The sequence below is a fragment of the Neophocaena asiaeorientalis genome, unplaced genomic scaffold (genome assembly GCF_003031525.2).
Source record: "Neophocaena asiaeorientalis asiaeorientalis breed wild unplaced genomic scaffold, Neophocaena_asiaeorientalis_V1.1 scaffold359, whole genome shotgun sequence".
Lineage (NCBI taxonomy): Eukaryota > Metazoa > Chordata > Mammalia > Artiodactyla > Phocoenidae > Neophocaena > Neophocaena asiaeorientalis.
Window position 1 is genome coordinate 93,872 of NW_020174137.1, and position 14,807 is coordinate 108,678.

The 14,807-nt window shown below is 38.7% G+C and overlaps 1 protein-coding gene across 3 annotated transcripts in view; it reads left to right on the forward strand.

Annotated features, from left to right (window-relative positions):
• The window catches only part of PRKD1 (protein kinase D1), an 83,885-nt gene extending 71,534 nt beyond the window's left edge, over positions 1–12,351 (forward strand). The window contains exons 15-16 of one of the 3 annotated variants that reach the window (XM_024754950.1): positions 10,439–10,524; positions 11,372–12,351. In XM_024754950.1, the coding sequence (XP_024610718.1) occupies positions 10,439–10,524; positions 11,372–11,590 (305 nt within the window). In that variant the 3' untranslated portion in view covers positions 11,591–12,351. The remainder of the gene's footprint in view (positions 1–10,438; positions 10,525–11,371) is intronic. The other 2 variants (XM_024754949.1, XM_024754951.1) reach the window with 2 other exon arrangements.
• The last annotated feature ends 2,456 nt before the right edge of the window (positions 12,352–14,807 follow it).

The following is a 14,807-nucleotide window of genomic DNA, read 5'->3' on the forward strand; positions in this document are numbered from 1 at the left end:
TATCCAAGCATCTAAATTTTATTTTAAAAGCTATTTTTTTTTTTGCCATTCAATGTGGTAAATTCAAATAAAATTGGTCACAAGTGCGTTTTTCCCCCAGAAATTGGAGATGAAAAATACAGCCAGTACAAACACAAAGCAAAGCTAAATAAAAGCCTAGCACCATTACCACATGGTATGTTTTCAAAATCCAACAGTGTTCCAGAACGCTAAACACTTAAGTTGGAAGTAGCACTTTGCCATGAAAAGGAACCAGCTGTAGGTCCCTCTTTCACTACATATTGTTCAAAACAAAAAATAACCCTATTGAAAATAAGCCTCGGGTAGATGAGACCCAGAAATCCAATGGTATGAGAAACAAAAGAAAGACAATTGTCATTTAAAAATTAAACTGTGTTTGTAACAGTTTATGAGCCTTGCAGATCCAGCAAGCCTGCTGAATATTAATGAATAGGTTGATTTGTCAACATATTAGCACCACTGTCAGACATAACAGCATGGAGGAGATGCAAGGGGACTAGGCAGTAAAGTACTTAAAAATGCTGGACTGGGTACCATGAGATTCTATCATGATTGATAAACTATAGTGAATGATGTGGGTCACAACTTCCACTGGGTTTTAACATTTTAAACAACCTCTATTTGAAATTCTAGGATTACTTGCGTTTAATTTTTTTGAAAAAGAGTATGCTTTTTGTTCAGTAATAAGGAACTTTAAAATTATGAGCCAAAGACATAGAGTGGTTTAAATGATATCTACTTAGTAGAGTGAATTTTTAAATATATGTATGTGTGTATGTGTTTATATATATACACACACATACATATTTCAAAATCCAAATGAGTTAATATCTGAAAAGGTGTCCCACCAGGTAAGGAACCTTTGATAGCAAATAAAATATAATTCGATTTTTTTCCTAAAAAATGATAATTTGTAGAGAGAAACTGATCTGAAGAAGTTTTAGCCAGAACATTGGCATTATAAGTGCTCAAAAATTGGCTGTTTATTTGTGCTCCAAACTGAAATGTTTCCTATATATCCCAATAATAACAATAAAATTTCACTTCTGAATGTATATCCTAGTTGAGTTGAAATGTGACATCTAAATATATGTGGAGATGTCAGGATATAGAAACAACAAATGTTAAATATCCTGTAAATTTGCTTTCTTTCACAATAACAACACAGAATAATATTTCAAAATACAGAATATTAAAAATCTTATCCTACCCCTGTACTGCTCCACAATACCAATCCACTGAGCAATTATCCAGAATACTCTTATGTTGCTACTGTAATAGAAAATGTACAGTTTCATGAGGAGCCCTATTTCTTCTCAGTTTGAGCCTAGCACAATGAACAAAATGTCTCTGGGTTTTTACCCACTGGTAGAAACAAACCCAATCCTTTTTCCAAAGAAAAGCTTATCTCAGAGGTTTGAAAACAGCCATCATGTCACCCCAAGCTTTCTCTTCTCCTGGGCAGTGAGTTTTTTCTTTAACCACCTGTTCACTCTGGTCCAGACACTCCCCTCTTTATGTTCTTTTTATTTATTTATTTATTTATTTTGCGGTTTGCGGGCCTCTCACTGCCATGGCCTCTCCTGTTGCAGAGCACAGGCTTCGGCTGCGCAGGCCCAGCGGCCACAGCTCACGGGCCCAGCCGCTCCACGGCATGTGGGATCCTTCCGGACCGGGGCACGAACCCATGCCCCCCCGCATCGGCAGGCGGACTCTCAACCACTGTGCCACCAGGGAAGCCTTATGTTCTCTTTAAATCAAACCTCAAAACTGTTCTGACTCAGGGTTCAATGAGCCTGAGAGTAACGTGAATCCACCATTCCTTCATTATAAAGAACACATTTCTTTTAGCATGGCATAAAATAACACTTGATTTATGTATAAAATGTAGACTCACGTTGAGTTTACTGTGCATTTAGGACCCTGAATTTTTTCTTATAAATGTTGTTGATAAGCCACATTTTTCAATTCTGTACTTAGACTGGTTTGGTTTCGGGGCGGGGGGTAGCTAAATAGAGAACCCTGTTTCATTTGTCCCTGTTAAATGTTATCTTACCAGTATAGCTATATATGTATATAGTTATCTTGGAACTTATTTGTGTAATCCAACTTGTTTGCTCTTCCTGTCGGCATCCTCTGAGTAGAAGCTATCCTGAAACCTTTCTATTGTCTTCGTTCCAGAATACTGAACAAGATGGGGCCTTCTCTATGTTTATATCCATCTATTCTGGGGCCCTTTGAACAACATTAAACCAGTTTTTAACTACTTTCAATGTTCTCATACCCCTAGTCCTTTGCTATTCAAAATGTGCTCTAAGGTTCCACCTGGGACTCTCAGGCTCCTCCCCAGACCTACCTAATCAGAATCTACAGTTTAAGATCCCTAGATTATTCATATGGGTGTAAAAATCTGAAACGCACTGCTTAGCACAGCCTTTCTGAACCCTAGGAGCACATATTAGAAACACCTGAGGTGCTTCTAAAACTACCAACACCTGGAGGCCCCTAACAATTTTTTTCACTTGACCTTTGGCTTGAGTATCAGCATAAAAAAAAAAAAAAAACCAGAAACCCCTCCAAAGTGAAAATGAAAAAAAAAAATTCACCCCAAACTTCATTAAACTAATATAAATATATTTTAATTTAGACTTTAAATTTTGAATCAATTTGGCATCAGTTTGGGGGCTGCTGTATGCTGTGTTTAAACAATTCATGATTTCCAAGATTGTCTTTCTAGTCTTCAGGCGGAAATTAAACTGAATGTAAAGCAAAGGACTACCCAATGATAGAATAACTTTCTACAGAGGAAAGAACTGGGAAAGGAAAGACCCTGCTTGAGCCTCTAAAGGTCTTGCACTTCATTGGATTGCGGTAATTGACTCAGGAACGAGTGAGATGATGATTCCCAGCGCCCTTGTTTGCTGCCGGCAGCCTCTGGTTTCAGCCCCTGAGAGGAGCGTCCCAGTTAGTGTTGCCGGGCAACAGCTTGCTGGGTTGAGAGCTGGAATGTGAAGGGTTGCAAAACGATTTTTTAAATAAACACATAACTTACCATCAGCATGAATCAAGCCAAAGGGAGAAGTACTGAGCCTACAGGGTGACAGGCAGTGAGGCAGAATGGAAAGGGAAAAAAGCAAACAAGGAGCTCAGTAGTGACAGATGAAGACTCCATCACTAGAGTGATAGTTCTGACCTGGTTTCTAATTTGAAAATTTGTACCTCAATAATTTGCAGCTGGACAAAAGACAGTACGGAAAAAAACAATTTTTTCTAAACTACCATGTCTGGACAAAACAGGTCAGCCCCAGGGTTTCACAGATAATTTCTCTTGTGTCAAATAAACATTGTAAAGTAAATGTGATCTGTATTGCAGATCCTCTCAGCATTATTCTGATTTTCTGATGAAAGTCATTGATCCTGTGATCCGTTTGTAGACGTGTGATGTCCTACCATCCAGGAGTATTTTTAGCCAAAATATACAAACTATATGCACATAATGTGGCTATTAAAACATAGAGCTGAGAAAATGGATATTTAAATTTCTAATTAATGTATTCAATCTATCAAATGCTATTTAGCAAGCATTTTCCTAATACATTAAATGATGCATTTGATTTTAAATATTTATGAAATTGTGCAAAAATGAATACACAATCTGTGGGACCTTAAAAGAGCTAAAATCTAGTGGGGAGAATGGGGGGACAGGCAGGTACCTAAGATGAAAGATGGGAAATGAGGGAATTTCCAGGGGTTAAGACTCAGTGCTTTCACTGCAGGGGCCCAAGTTCCATCCCTTATTGGGGAACTAAGATCCTGCAAGCCTGTCGGCCAAAAAGAGATGAAAAATGGAAGATGACTGAGAGGTGTGACCTGAGGGTCCTATTATGTCTTCACATATGTCCAGTTCCATTCTTTCTGTAGGATTTTCTCCAAGCTTTGGATGCTGTTTAGTTTAGCCATAGCTATGACACATGCAAATGTCCCTTCTGCATACTAAGAACCTATTGTCCATACACATGGCATTTGCTTTGAAATGGAGAATGACTGCAATATAGTTTCCACAATTTCAAAGATGATTCTGAATTTGGACACCCTAAGAAAATAGAATCCATACAATTAACACCGATGGAACGTTTCTTTTCATATTAAAACATAAAGCCCTCAGCACCTGCGTATACCATTTAATTTTGTTTTTGTTCATATATACTTATGCAGAACTTCAGCTATCCCAGCATCTGCTGAAAGTCCCATTCTGGTAAAAAAAAAAAAAAAGTTTGATAAATTTTCTCTTCACTTTCCTGACATTTCAGTCTCTCAGCTGATGGGGCAACAAGAGAAATTGCTGTACAGGAAGTTAGGGGAAAAGTAACTGTTAGCCAAGAATTTGTTGTAGCAAAAAAAAACATTAGCGTCATAAAACAGATTTTCTTTGCTCTTATTTTAATTTATAGGAAACATTAATATAAATCCATGGCCAGAGACATTTTAGAAAACACAAAACTGTGCTTATGAGAGAGGGGATTCTTTAAAATAAAAATCTGAACCATACAATTGTTTAAAATTTTCTAATAAGAAAGAAAAAGGAAAGACTTCGCACATTGCCCGAACGTAGCTATTTGAGGTGTTCAGAGAGCTCAGCCTTAAGACAATTTATTAAAAATATGGAAGGAAGGGATTGAGTTTTAGGATGAATAAGAACAGAACTCTCAGAATAATATTAGAAAGGCTAACTCTCAGAGTAAATGGGCAAGTAGAATCAGAAAATAATCCTACCACTCTCTGAAAAAGTTGCCATCATATTTACTGCAAAGAGAAGGAGGAACTAACCACTGCCTATTTTGCTCCTGTTTTCTTTGGGGGTGGAGAAGCGGCTCTTCAAATTGAGAGAATAAGGAAAGGAGGGTGTGAAACAAAAAATATAACTCAGAGAATGGAGGATTTTCCTGCACAGCTTTGGCCCTAGGTACAACGACAGCTGTTTTAAATTACATCTGCTTATTGCCCCAAACTGGAGAATCCAGCACTGTGTAGCAATAAACCTTGACCTCATGAAAGGCAGGTATTGGGATATGTACTTTTTGCTATATTTATGGAAGGAAGTATGGGGTACCAGGAATTTGCGGCAAACTCTGCTTCCCCAAATATCTCTTTATCCTGGGGCTCCAGATCTTCCTGGTGCTCCGGGGAACCTGGAGTTTCTGTATCCTTCTAGTTTCCGCCTTGGGTGCTAGTATCCTGTTCTGCTGACATGCCAGCATGTCACCTTTCCTTCTGACTTCCCATTCTGCTGCAGTCCCCTTCCTTACTTCCTATTTCCCACAGCCAGACCACCGTCCCTTTCTCCTTTGCTTTGTTTTTGAAAGAAGTTCACAGAATGGCCCAGTTTCATATCTGTCTTTCCCATTGTCTCTCCTTCTCCGCCCCCAGCCACCCTGCAGTTTCAAAGACAAACCCTGTCAGATTCCCTCTAGGTCAGAATTCTGAGTTTTGGAACTGGAGTTGAGATCCCATTTGGAATTTTTTCCTGGTTGTTGACTCTCTTGGGACTGCTGTAGCTACTCCAGTTTTACTAGTCTTTTTGCTCCTTTGCTGTTGGCTTCCTTCCTCCCTTAACTTGGATCCTTTACATTTGAGGGTTACCCATAGCAGTCTCAGCTGGGAGCTCGTACCTAGGGGGGAAATAGTGGTATCACAAGAGTGCACTCAATGGCAGCTGTAAACTATGACTGATGTTCAGAACAGGACTTACTGCATATTGAAGAGGCTAACAGAGGTGCTCCTAGAGCCATTGTGGGTAATTAGTAAATCATGGATAAAATGAGAGAGATACCAGAATACTTAAGACAGGCCAGGGTTTTCTGAATTTCTAAAAGGGGGAAAGAATGGATTCTGTAATCATTCAAGAAGAAGCTTAATATTTGTCCTTGTCAAAATCCTAGAATGAATGATTAAATGAATAGTTTGCAAATATTTAGAAACAAATCCTGGTACTGAGAAGGAAATGACTAAAAACCAATACTAGTCAATATTAGTTTACTTAGAATCTATTACTCCAGAATAATTGCATTCTTTTTCAATAAGATACCTACTGCCAGATAGGTAGAATGAGTAATACCAAGGACTTATGTTTCTTAACTATAATAAAACATTAGAAAAAAATCTCCCACAGTAGCCTTTGGAGAAGATGATAACATATGGACTGAATGGGATATCGTAGGATGAAACATTGCTCATTTATGAGTGTGTTCAAAGAATAATTAATAGGCATGGCAGTTGGACGTGTAATCTATTGGAGAGTCATCAAGTCCTATGTTTAAGCCTTATCCTGAAAAAAGGTTCCTAGTAATTTGATTAATACATAGCAGATAGGCTTACTCAGTTGGGAAGTGGTGGAAAGCTAGAGGATTAGTCCCTTCGTTAGGAGAGATCACATCACATTCAGAATAGTCTTTGCTGAAATGTTGAGCTAAGGTCACAAAGATAGATAGATAGATAGATCAATCCAGGCACTTATGTACATAAAAGTATGGTGGAAACATGACTAAGAAGAATTTAATGTTCATTATTGGAAATTTTCTAAATTTAATTAGTTTTTGAGATTATCGGTTAATAATAATGAGCTAATGGATGATGTGGCTACTGCATGCCATAGTATTTAAGAGCATGGGCTTTGGAGCCAGTTACCCTGGGTTTCAACCTCAACTGTTACCTGGGAACTGTCTGACTTCGACCAAGTTATATGACCTTTTGAAGTTTCAGTTTTTCCTTTTATATAAAATAGAGATTCAAATAGTAGCTACTGGGGCTTCCCTGGTGGCGCAGTGGTTGAGAGTCCACCTGCCGATGCAGGGGACGCGGGTTCGTGCCCCAGTCCGGGAAGATCTCACATGCCACGGAGCGGCTGGCCCCGTGAGCCATGGCCGCTGAGCCTGCGCGTCCGGGGCCTGTGCTCCGCGGAGGGGGAGGCCACGGCAGTGAGAGGCCCGCGTACCGCAAAAAAAAAAAAAAAGTAACTACTTTCATATGTTTGTTAGGAGTACCTAAGAATATGAATGTGAAATTTTTTTAAAAAAGCAAAACCTTCCATCCTAGGCTATATGAATAATATCACAATTAAGTTGTCAGTTAATTGTGAGGAAAATTCTGGTCCATTGTGAACAGGGACATTGAAAAAGAGCTAGTGAACATAAAAAGCTGTCATATAGAATAGTCAAGTTCTCCATTGCATCTACAGCATAAATAGGATTAATGTGGGTAAGTTATAAAAAGACAACTTTGGGCACACCATAGGAGAAAAGAATTCTTGTCACTGGTATCCTGCAACACCGTTGAGATGTGAAATAGATTGGACTACAGCAGTTAGTCACTAGGACCCTAGCTACTTATATTTAGGGAGCGCTAAAGAAAACATTTTTTTCTTTGAGTAGGATATTAATTAAAGGTCAAAGATTTTAAATGGTGCATTTTTTTTTTTTTTTTTTTTTTTTTTGCGGTACGTGGGCCTCTCACTGCTGTGGCCTCTCCCATTGCTGAGTAAATGGTGCATTTTGGTGTGTGTGTGTGTGTGTGTGTGTGTGTGTGCGCACGCGCACACACGTGTGCATATTTTGCCTTTGCAATTAGATTGGGAGCTTTTCAGGGCTTTATCATTACCTTTTTTTATTCCCAATGTCATTGCCAACAGTAATTCCTTAAGGAATATTTGGTGAATGAACAGATGAATGATACGTATGTGCGATATATACATGGTCAATATAAAGAATATTGTAAAAAAAAAAACAACAGTAGAATCTCTTTTTAAAAGTGAGCTTAGTGAAAGGCATTTTGGATGGTATATTTAATGCTGGGTTGTATGAGCCTTGATTAATGAAAAGGATGTTTTAGGAGTTCCAGAAACAGTGACCAGTAGAATGGAAGTCTCAAACACTATGATGAACCTATTTTCTCAGTAACACCGGGTTCCCAATATTTAACTACAGTGTCCAACATTTAATAGTTAATTATTTCTGTTTTCTGCTATCAAGAGCCATGAAATATATTTATAAATACACAGATACACCCACACCCACACCACCCACACCCACACCCACACACACACACACACACACACACTCCCGCTAATTCTCTCCTTAGGTCCTAAACTATTTTCTCTCGGAGGTACTTGTCATTGGCTTGCTGTGCTTATTCAGGTCAGCTGTGTACTGTGGCTGTAGTGAGACTTGTGATTATATGCTTCATTCAGCAGGGCAATTTTTTCATCTTCACATATTCCATTCCCTTCAGACACATCTAGTTTCTCCCCTGGCCGTACTTCCTTCCCCATTAGGCAGTGTGATTCACTGTTGGGGCCCATTTGGGCACAAACCAGACTTTTTGTCGAGTTGCTGTACTCCTACCTTCCTAATTATAGAATTCAAAGCAGAAGGAGTGAATTAATAACATGTCTTTATTCCCTGCAGTGTGTGGGGAAGCATAATGCTTGCGGCATGCTTACGGTAGCACATGCATTCTCCCGTCTCCCCTTATTCTCCATTTTTGCTGTGTGACTTCACAGCAGCAAGAATGGAGGGTGCACTTTACACACCAGTGAGTAAATCACGTGAATGGATGTTTTAAAGCCCATGCCCAATACACAGTTCACTGAGAGAACTATACTTTCAAAAGCCCTCTGAGAACACATGCTTGGAATTTGAAATTGTACTAAATACTGTGTTTCCTAAGGTATCCTAGCGAAGGCAAGGGTGTAGGGGCATAGACAGCATTTAAACATGTGCTATTACATTTACTTTCTCCAATCAAGCAATTCTTAGATGTTTGATTCTACAGTCCTTCCATGCAGACAAATACTTGGAATATTAGTATCAAAGTGATACAATTCTAGATTACCGAAAGCCTGTAAAAATCGTTTCTCTTTGCCTGATAACGAGAAGGAATCTGATTCCTTCTGAGGGAATAAAGTGATCTTTGTTCCAGGTGGCCTCAGGACTCCTGTGACACTGTATTTTCAGATCCACACAGACTGATGTAGACCAAACAATGGAGTCAAAGCCCCCTCATTCAGGACTTGATGGTTGAGGAAGTTGGGGAGTTAATTTGCATCTTTATCAGATACCTGTTAAAGGTTTTTGATAGAAAGATCCATCTCTCAAGAAACTTAATGACCAGGGTTGATTAAGGGAGGGAATGGACTCTTTGGTGGAATGTGAATGCTTTCATTAGTTTGGCAGATTTCACCAAGTTCTTTTTGGGAAGAAAATGCTAACAGGAAAGAAAGAAATGGGAAGTCATTCCAAGAATGAATGGGAAGCATGAGGTAATGAATTTAATAAATAGTGAACAATTAACGGTATAGGCTGAAAATAATAGTTTTCAGAAAGGTGAGTGAGAACTCTGTTACATGGTACTCTGGGTAAGATGCTTTGTAGACTAGATAACTAGAAGAATCACTTTTTTTCCTAAATTACACTCTGTTGAAGTCCCAGTCAGAGGCAAAGTATGAGGCTGGATGGTTTGTGATTCTAACCTCTTAGAAGAATTATTGTTAGACAAGTTGATTACCTGTCTTCCCTACGAAAGCAATGAAGGCTGATATAATTCCAATTCATAGTTTTTTTTATTTGTTTGTCTTGTTTTTTTGTTTGCGGTACGCAGGCCTCTCACCGCTGCGGCCTCTCCCGTTGCGGAGCACAGGCCCCGGACCCGCAGGCCCAGCGGCCACGGCTCACGGGCCCAGCCGCCCCGCAGCACGCGGGATCCTCCCGGTCCGGGGCACGAACCCGCGTCCCCCGCATCGGCAGGCAGACTCTCAACCACTGCGCCACCAGGGAAGCCCCATGGATTATTTTTAAAAATAAAGAGAAAGAGACAAAAGTGTTTCACCACTGGGCCATTGGTTTTTAGGCTCTAAGTTTATCATGAGTCATGGCCTATGTTCTGCTTTATTTTCTTCCTTTTAAATGTGGCATCCAGATGTCTGTCACTTAATTCAAGACTACGGAGCCCATTATGTGTATTCAAACTTTAAACACATTTTGTAACAAAATTAGTAAATGCTTTCTCTTGAATATTAGTTTTATCCTGCCATTAGTGCTACACATATTTAAATGATGTATATTTGAACAAAACTCCTACTTCAGAAAAATGTATTAGAAACTAGACTAAGAGAAATTCACATCATACTCACAAAGAACTCATACTTCTTCCTCTACAATTATTTCCGATTCATTTTTTTGCATCTAAAATTAAATTAAGGCCAAGGTTTTAGAATTCTCAAGGGGAATTTTCTTAAGGTTCTAGTATCTATTATCACTGTGTTGCATTTAACTGTGTGAAATAGCAGATGTGGAATAAACTATAAATGAATTATGCATATGTTCCAGATATGTCATCTATTTTTACCAATAAAAATTTTTTTCAGCCATTGATCTTATCAATAACTTGCTGCAAGTAAAAATGAGAAAGCGCTATAGCGTGGATAAGACCTTGAGTCACCCTTGGTTACAGGTAAAAATCAATCACTGGATATTTTCTCAGTTGAATAAGCTTCTAAGTATTTAAGATTCTGATACTATATATAAAAATCTTTTGTCATATTTTTTAAAGTATAATTATAATACCAGTTTGTTTGCCAAAATGCATGCAACTTCATAGGATTTAATAACAATTTAGTATTTCTAAACCTCTTTCTCTACCAGGAAAATTGGATAAGGGAGAAACACACCATACCATACACATACACACACACACACACACACACACACACACACACACACCAAAAACAAAAGACAAAAAAAGAAGGGTCAAAATGAAGCTCTAAGGACCAGATTTCAAAGGCATCTGTATGTGTAATCCTGATAAATATCCAAGTAGATGCCCACCTGGTCATGCACTGTACTTGTTTGGAAGCTGTATATTTAAATCCAAGGCAATACTTGTAAAAGAAATGCATGGTAGACGTAAAGCATATGCATGTGTTTGTTCTCTCTTAAATATTTTATTTTCACACTGAACTTAGAAGTTTAGAAAAACGATCCTCTGAAATACTGAAGGATTATTTGTAGGCATTAAATTCCAAAGGAATACCAACATTCTGCTTTGTTTGACTGCAAATATTAATTGCCCACCTTCTGGTGCCTGATATCCTGTAAACAGTATGCATTTGCACAGTTCAGGTAAATAGGATGGCTTTGGTGCTGATGCTGTCACCTCAGGGTGCCTGATGAAAGACATAGCACGGTGGGAGTGGAAGAAAAAAGGGTAACATATATGTTGTGGGAGCTGACAACAATGAAAGAGTGTTTAAATGAGTTTTAATCATATCTATGGTAATATTTTGCACTTTCTTCCTCAGGATTATCAGACCTGGTTAGATTTACGAGAGCTGGAATGCAAAATCGGGGAACGCTACATCACGCATGAGAGTGATGACTCAAGGTGGGAGCAGTACGCAGGCGAGCAGGGGCTGAAGTACCCCCCACACCTGATCGATCCAAGCACTGGCCACAGTGACAGTCCTGAGACCGAAGAAACAGAGATGAAAGCCCTCAGTGAGCGTGTCAGCATCCTCTGAGTTCCATCCCCTATAATCTGTCAAAACACTGTGGAATTAATAAATACATACGGTCAGGTTTAACATTTGCCTTGCAGAACTGCCATTATTTTCTGTCAGATGAGAACAAAGCTGTTAAACTGTTAGCACTGTTGACGTATCTGAGTTGCCAAGACAGATCAACAGAAGCATTTGTATCTTGTGTGACCAACTGTGTTGTATTAACAAAAGTTCGCTGAAACACTAAACTTGTTATTGTGAATGATTCATGTTACATTTAATGCATTAAACCTGTCTCCACTGTGCCTTTGCAAATCGGTGTTTTTCTTACTGGAGCCTCAATTTGGTAAGAGTCTACAGAACCTGTCCATGAAGTAGTTCTGTTCTGTGTGTCCCATTGGTGTTGTCACTATAAGCAAACTCTTGAAGAGTAGATTATTACCAGTGTTCTATGAACAACTCCAAAACTCATGTGGAAAAAATGAATGATGCGGACTGGGGGCTCGGGGGGATGGATGGATATGCAATCCTAAGACACAAATGCATGCAACGGTTTTACTGTATAGTTTCAAATCCTTTGCCTGCCTGGTGTGCCTCAGTATATTTAAACTCAAGTAAATGGGCCTAGGTGCACCTACTACTTTTTAAGCCTAAATGCCTTAGAAATGTAACTGCCATGTATAGAACAGGTTTATTTTCCCCTTTCTTACAATACCCTGCTGTACTATGGAAAATCAGCAGCTAATCAACCTTTTGCCTATGTGTATTTTTCAACAATAACAAATAAATATTCTTGGCAAAATATGTGTCCATCCGACTGAATTATTTTCATTTGTGATCCATGCTAATGTTCTCTGGCCAAATAAGAGCAGGGGTATCTGCTCAAAAAGACCAGAGAAAGTCTCAGGGCCTAGAACTTAGCTTTGTCTAGTCTGCAGCCACAAAAGTATGTTTCCGAGTATACTGAAACCTTTCTGTCTCGCGTGTCATCTAGTTTCCAGTAGAAAGGAGAAGAATGAACAAAGCCAAACAGAATACTCGGAGACATAAGAATATGACAAACAGCAATCTCAGTGTAGCCTCCTGATTTATTAGAATAATGACTCTAATAATTTCTTTCTAAAACAGAAGATTGTGAGGTGAACTATAATAACACATCAGTACTGGAAAACTCCTGAAGAGAAAGCCAACTTAAGTAAAGTTCTGTAGCCTGGGGAACACAAAACTAGTATTGGACTTAACAGACTGCAGGTGTGTGGAGTGGATAATTGTGGGCTGTTTTTCTTTGTGGCAGGATGACAGTGAATTGTCATGTATTACGGTTACTATATAACAGAAAAGAATTTGTAATAAAGGTTTGGAAGAATTTTATGTGTTGTAAGCCACTTGAATATGTTACATAATTATGTTAAGACAACAGACAATATTTGCACTTGGAGGGATGGGAGGAAAATAGTTGATCTTTCCAATGGTTAATTACTATTTTGTATTATTTTAAGGGATTTGGAATTTATTCTGTGTTAAATCTGAGGAAATCATTCAGACTTTTTAAGCAGAAGAATAATCAACATCAACAAGTTCACTGCCAGCAAGACAGAGTCTGGATTGAAGCCAGGGCAGGGGTGAGCCAAAAGACCAGGTAAACCATTGTAATAACACATCGGGGATGATGAGGGCATGAACTAAGGCAGGAGTAAATAGGAAACTAGGTGGGGAGGTATATATAAGAGATGTTGATGGGTGGAATCAGCGGGACTTGGTTACTAGTTGAATGTGGAATTTAAAGGAGTCCAGAGTGAATCCTAGGTTTTAGCTCAGATGAATGATGGAACTATTAATCAAAAGGAATTATAGCCTTAAAAAGGGTAAGTTCATATTTGAACATGTTGAATATAAAGTTCCTGTTAGACATCAAGTTTGAGATATCCTGAAGATATTTAGATATGTGTGTAGAGTTTAGGGAAGAATTCTGGAGTTGAAGGTACAGATTTGGGAGTCAATAACTCACCACAAGTTGATTAGAATGACTCAGGTCCTTGGGGGCGGAATGAGAAAGAATGATCATAGGACACAAACCTGAGAAATATCAACATGAATGGTTCAATCAGAAAAAAAGGAAAATTGAAAAGGAATATTTAAAGATAGAATTACATGAAGTAATATTATAGAACTCAATGGAAGAAGTGAGTTCAGGAATGAAGTAGACAATAGTAGAAAATATTATGGAGGAATAATGGTTTCAGCTTTTTGGGGGGCAGCCTTACCAACTATTCCAGCAGTTTGTAACAAACATTACTCTTTCTGTTACATGCAGAGTAGCATGTCAAAAGGATATCTGTGTGGCCATGCTACCGACACAACTTATTCAAGCAAAGGAAAGAGTAAGTAACTGCTAATGTTCAGAAAAAAAAATGGGCCACTGAAAGTCATGCCACTTTCTTCCATCCAAAATATCAGTTGATACTGCAAAGAATCCAATTTCACTGAACCAGCACCCACTTTTTATGCTAAATATCATCAATGCAGTTGTCCACACTTCACATCAGTGGTATATCATTGTGTTTAATGACATGGGCAGTAGTCTGTGTTTAATACAAGAGGCAGAGCAACATTTTTGATACAGAAGAATCTTCTGATTCTGACAAAGATGAGAGAAATGACTGACGCATGATTTAGGGAGGATGTGTCCTCTGTCATTGTTGCAGTGGCGCTATTCCTTAAACGACATTATCAGTCTATTCAAGATGTCATAAATTTGCTGATCTCTATATATCCAGAACCACTAGAGCAAACTCCCACTATTCTTGCTTCTGGCCTGAGCAAGAGGACAGTGCTTAGAAAAATATTTTGATCCGTGATGCTTTCGATTTGTCCATTAACCCTAAAGAATCTTTGAGTTTAGTGAATACTCACTCTCATGGAGACTTTTTAAAAATATATATGGTCAGCCATTGTACTGAATGTGTACAATAAGTACAGCAGTGAGAATAAGAAAGCCATCTGTCTCCTCTTTGCATCCATTATCCAGTCAGTGTTAAGTTTGACTACCTCTATGAAGTGATTACATTTTACATACTGTCTGTTTAAACCTGTTTTAAGGAACCAAATACTGGTTCCTCTGAAGATACACTGAGGCCCATGGAGAAGGGCCAACTGCTTTTAGTTGCCAAAAGGGAACAGGCTCTTTCATCTCAGTCTTTTCACATTGTCTGAAACACTCAGAAAATGTGGGGTGTCC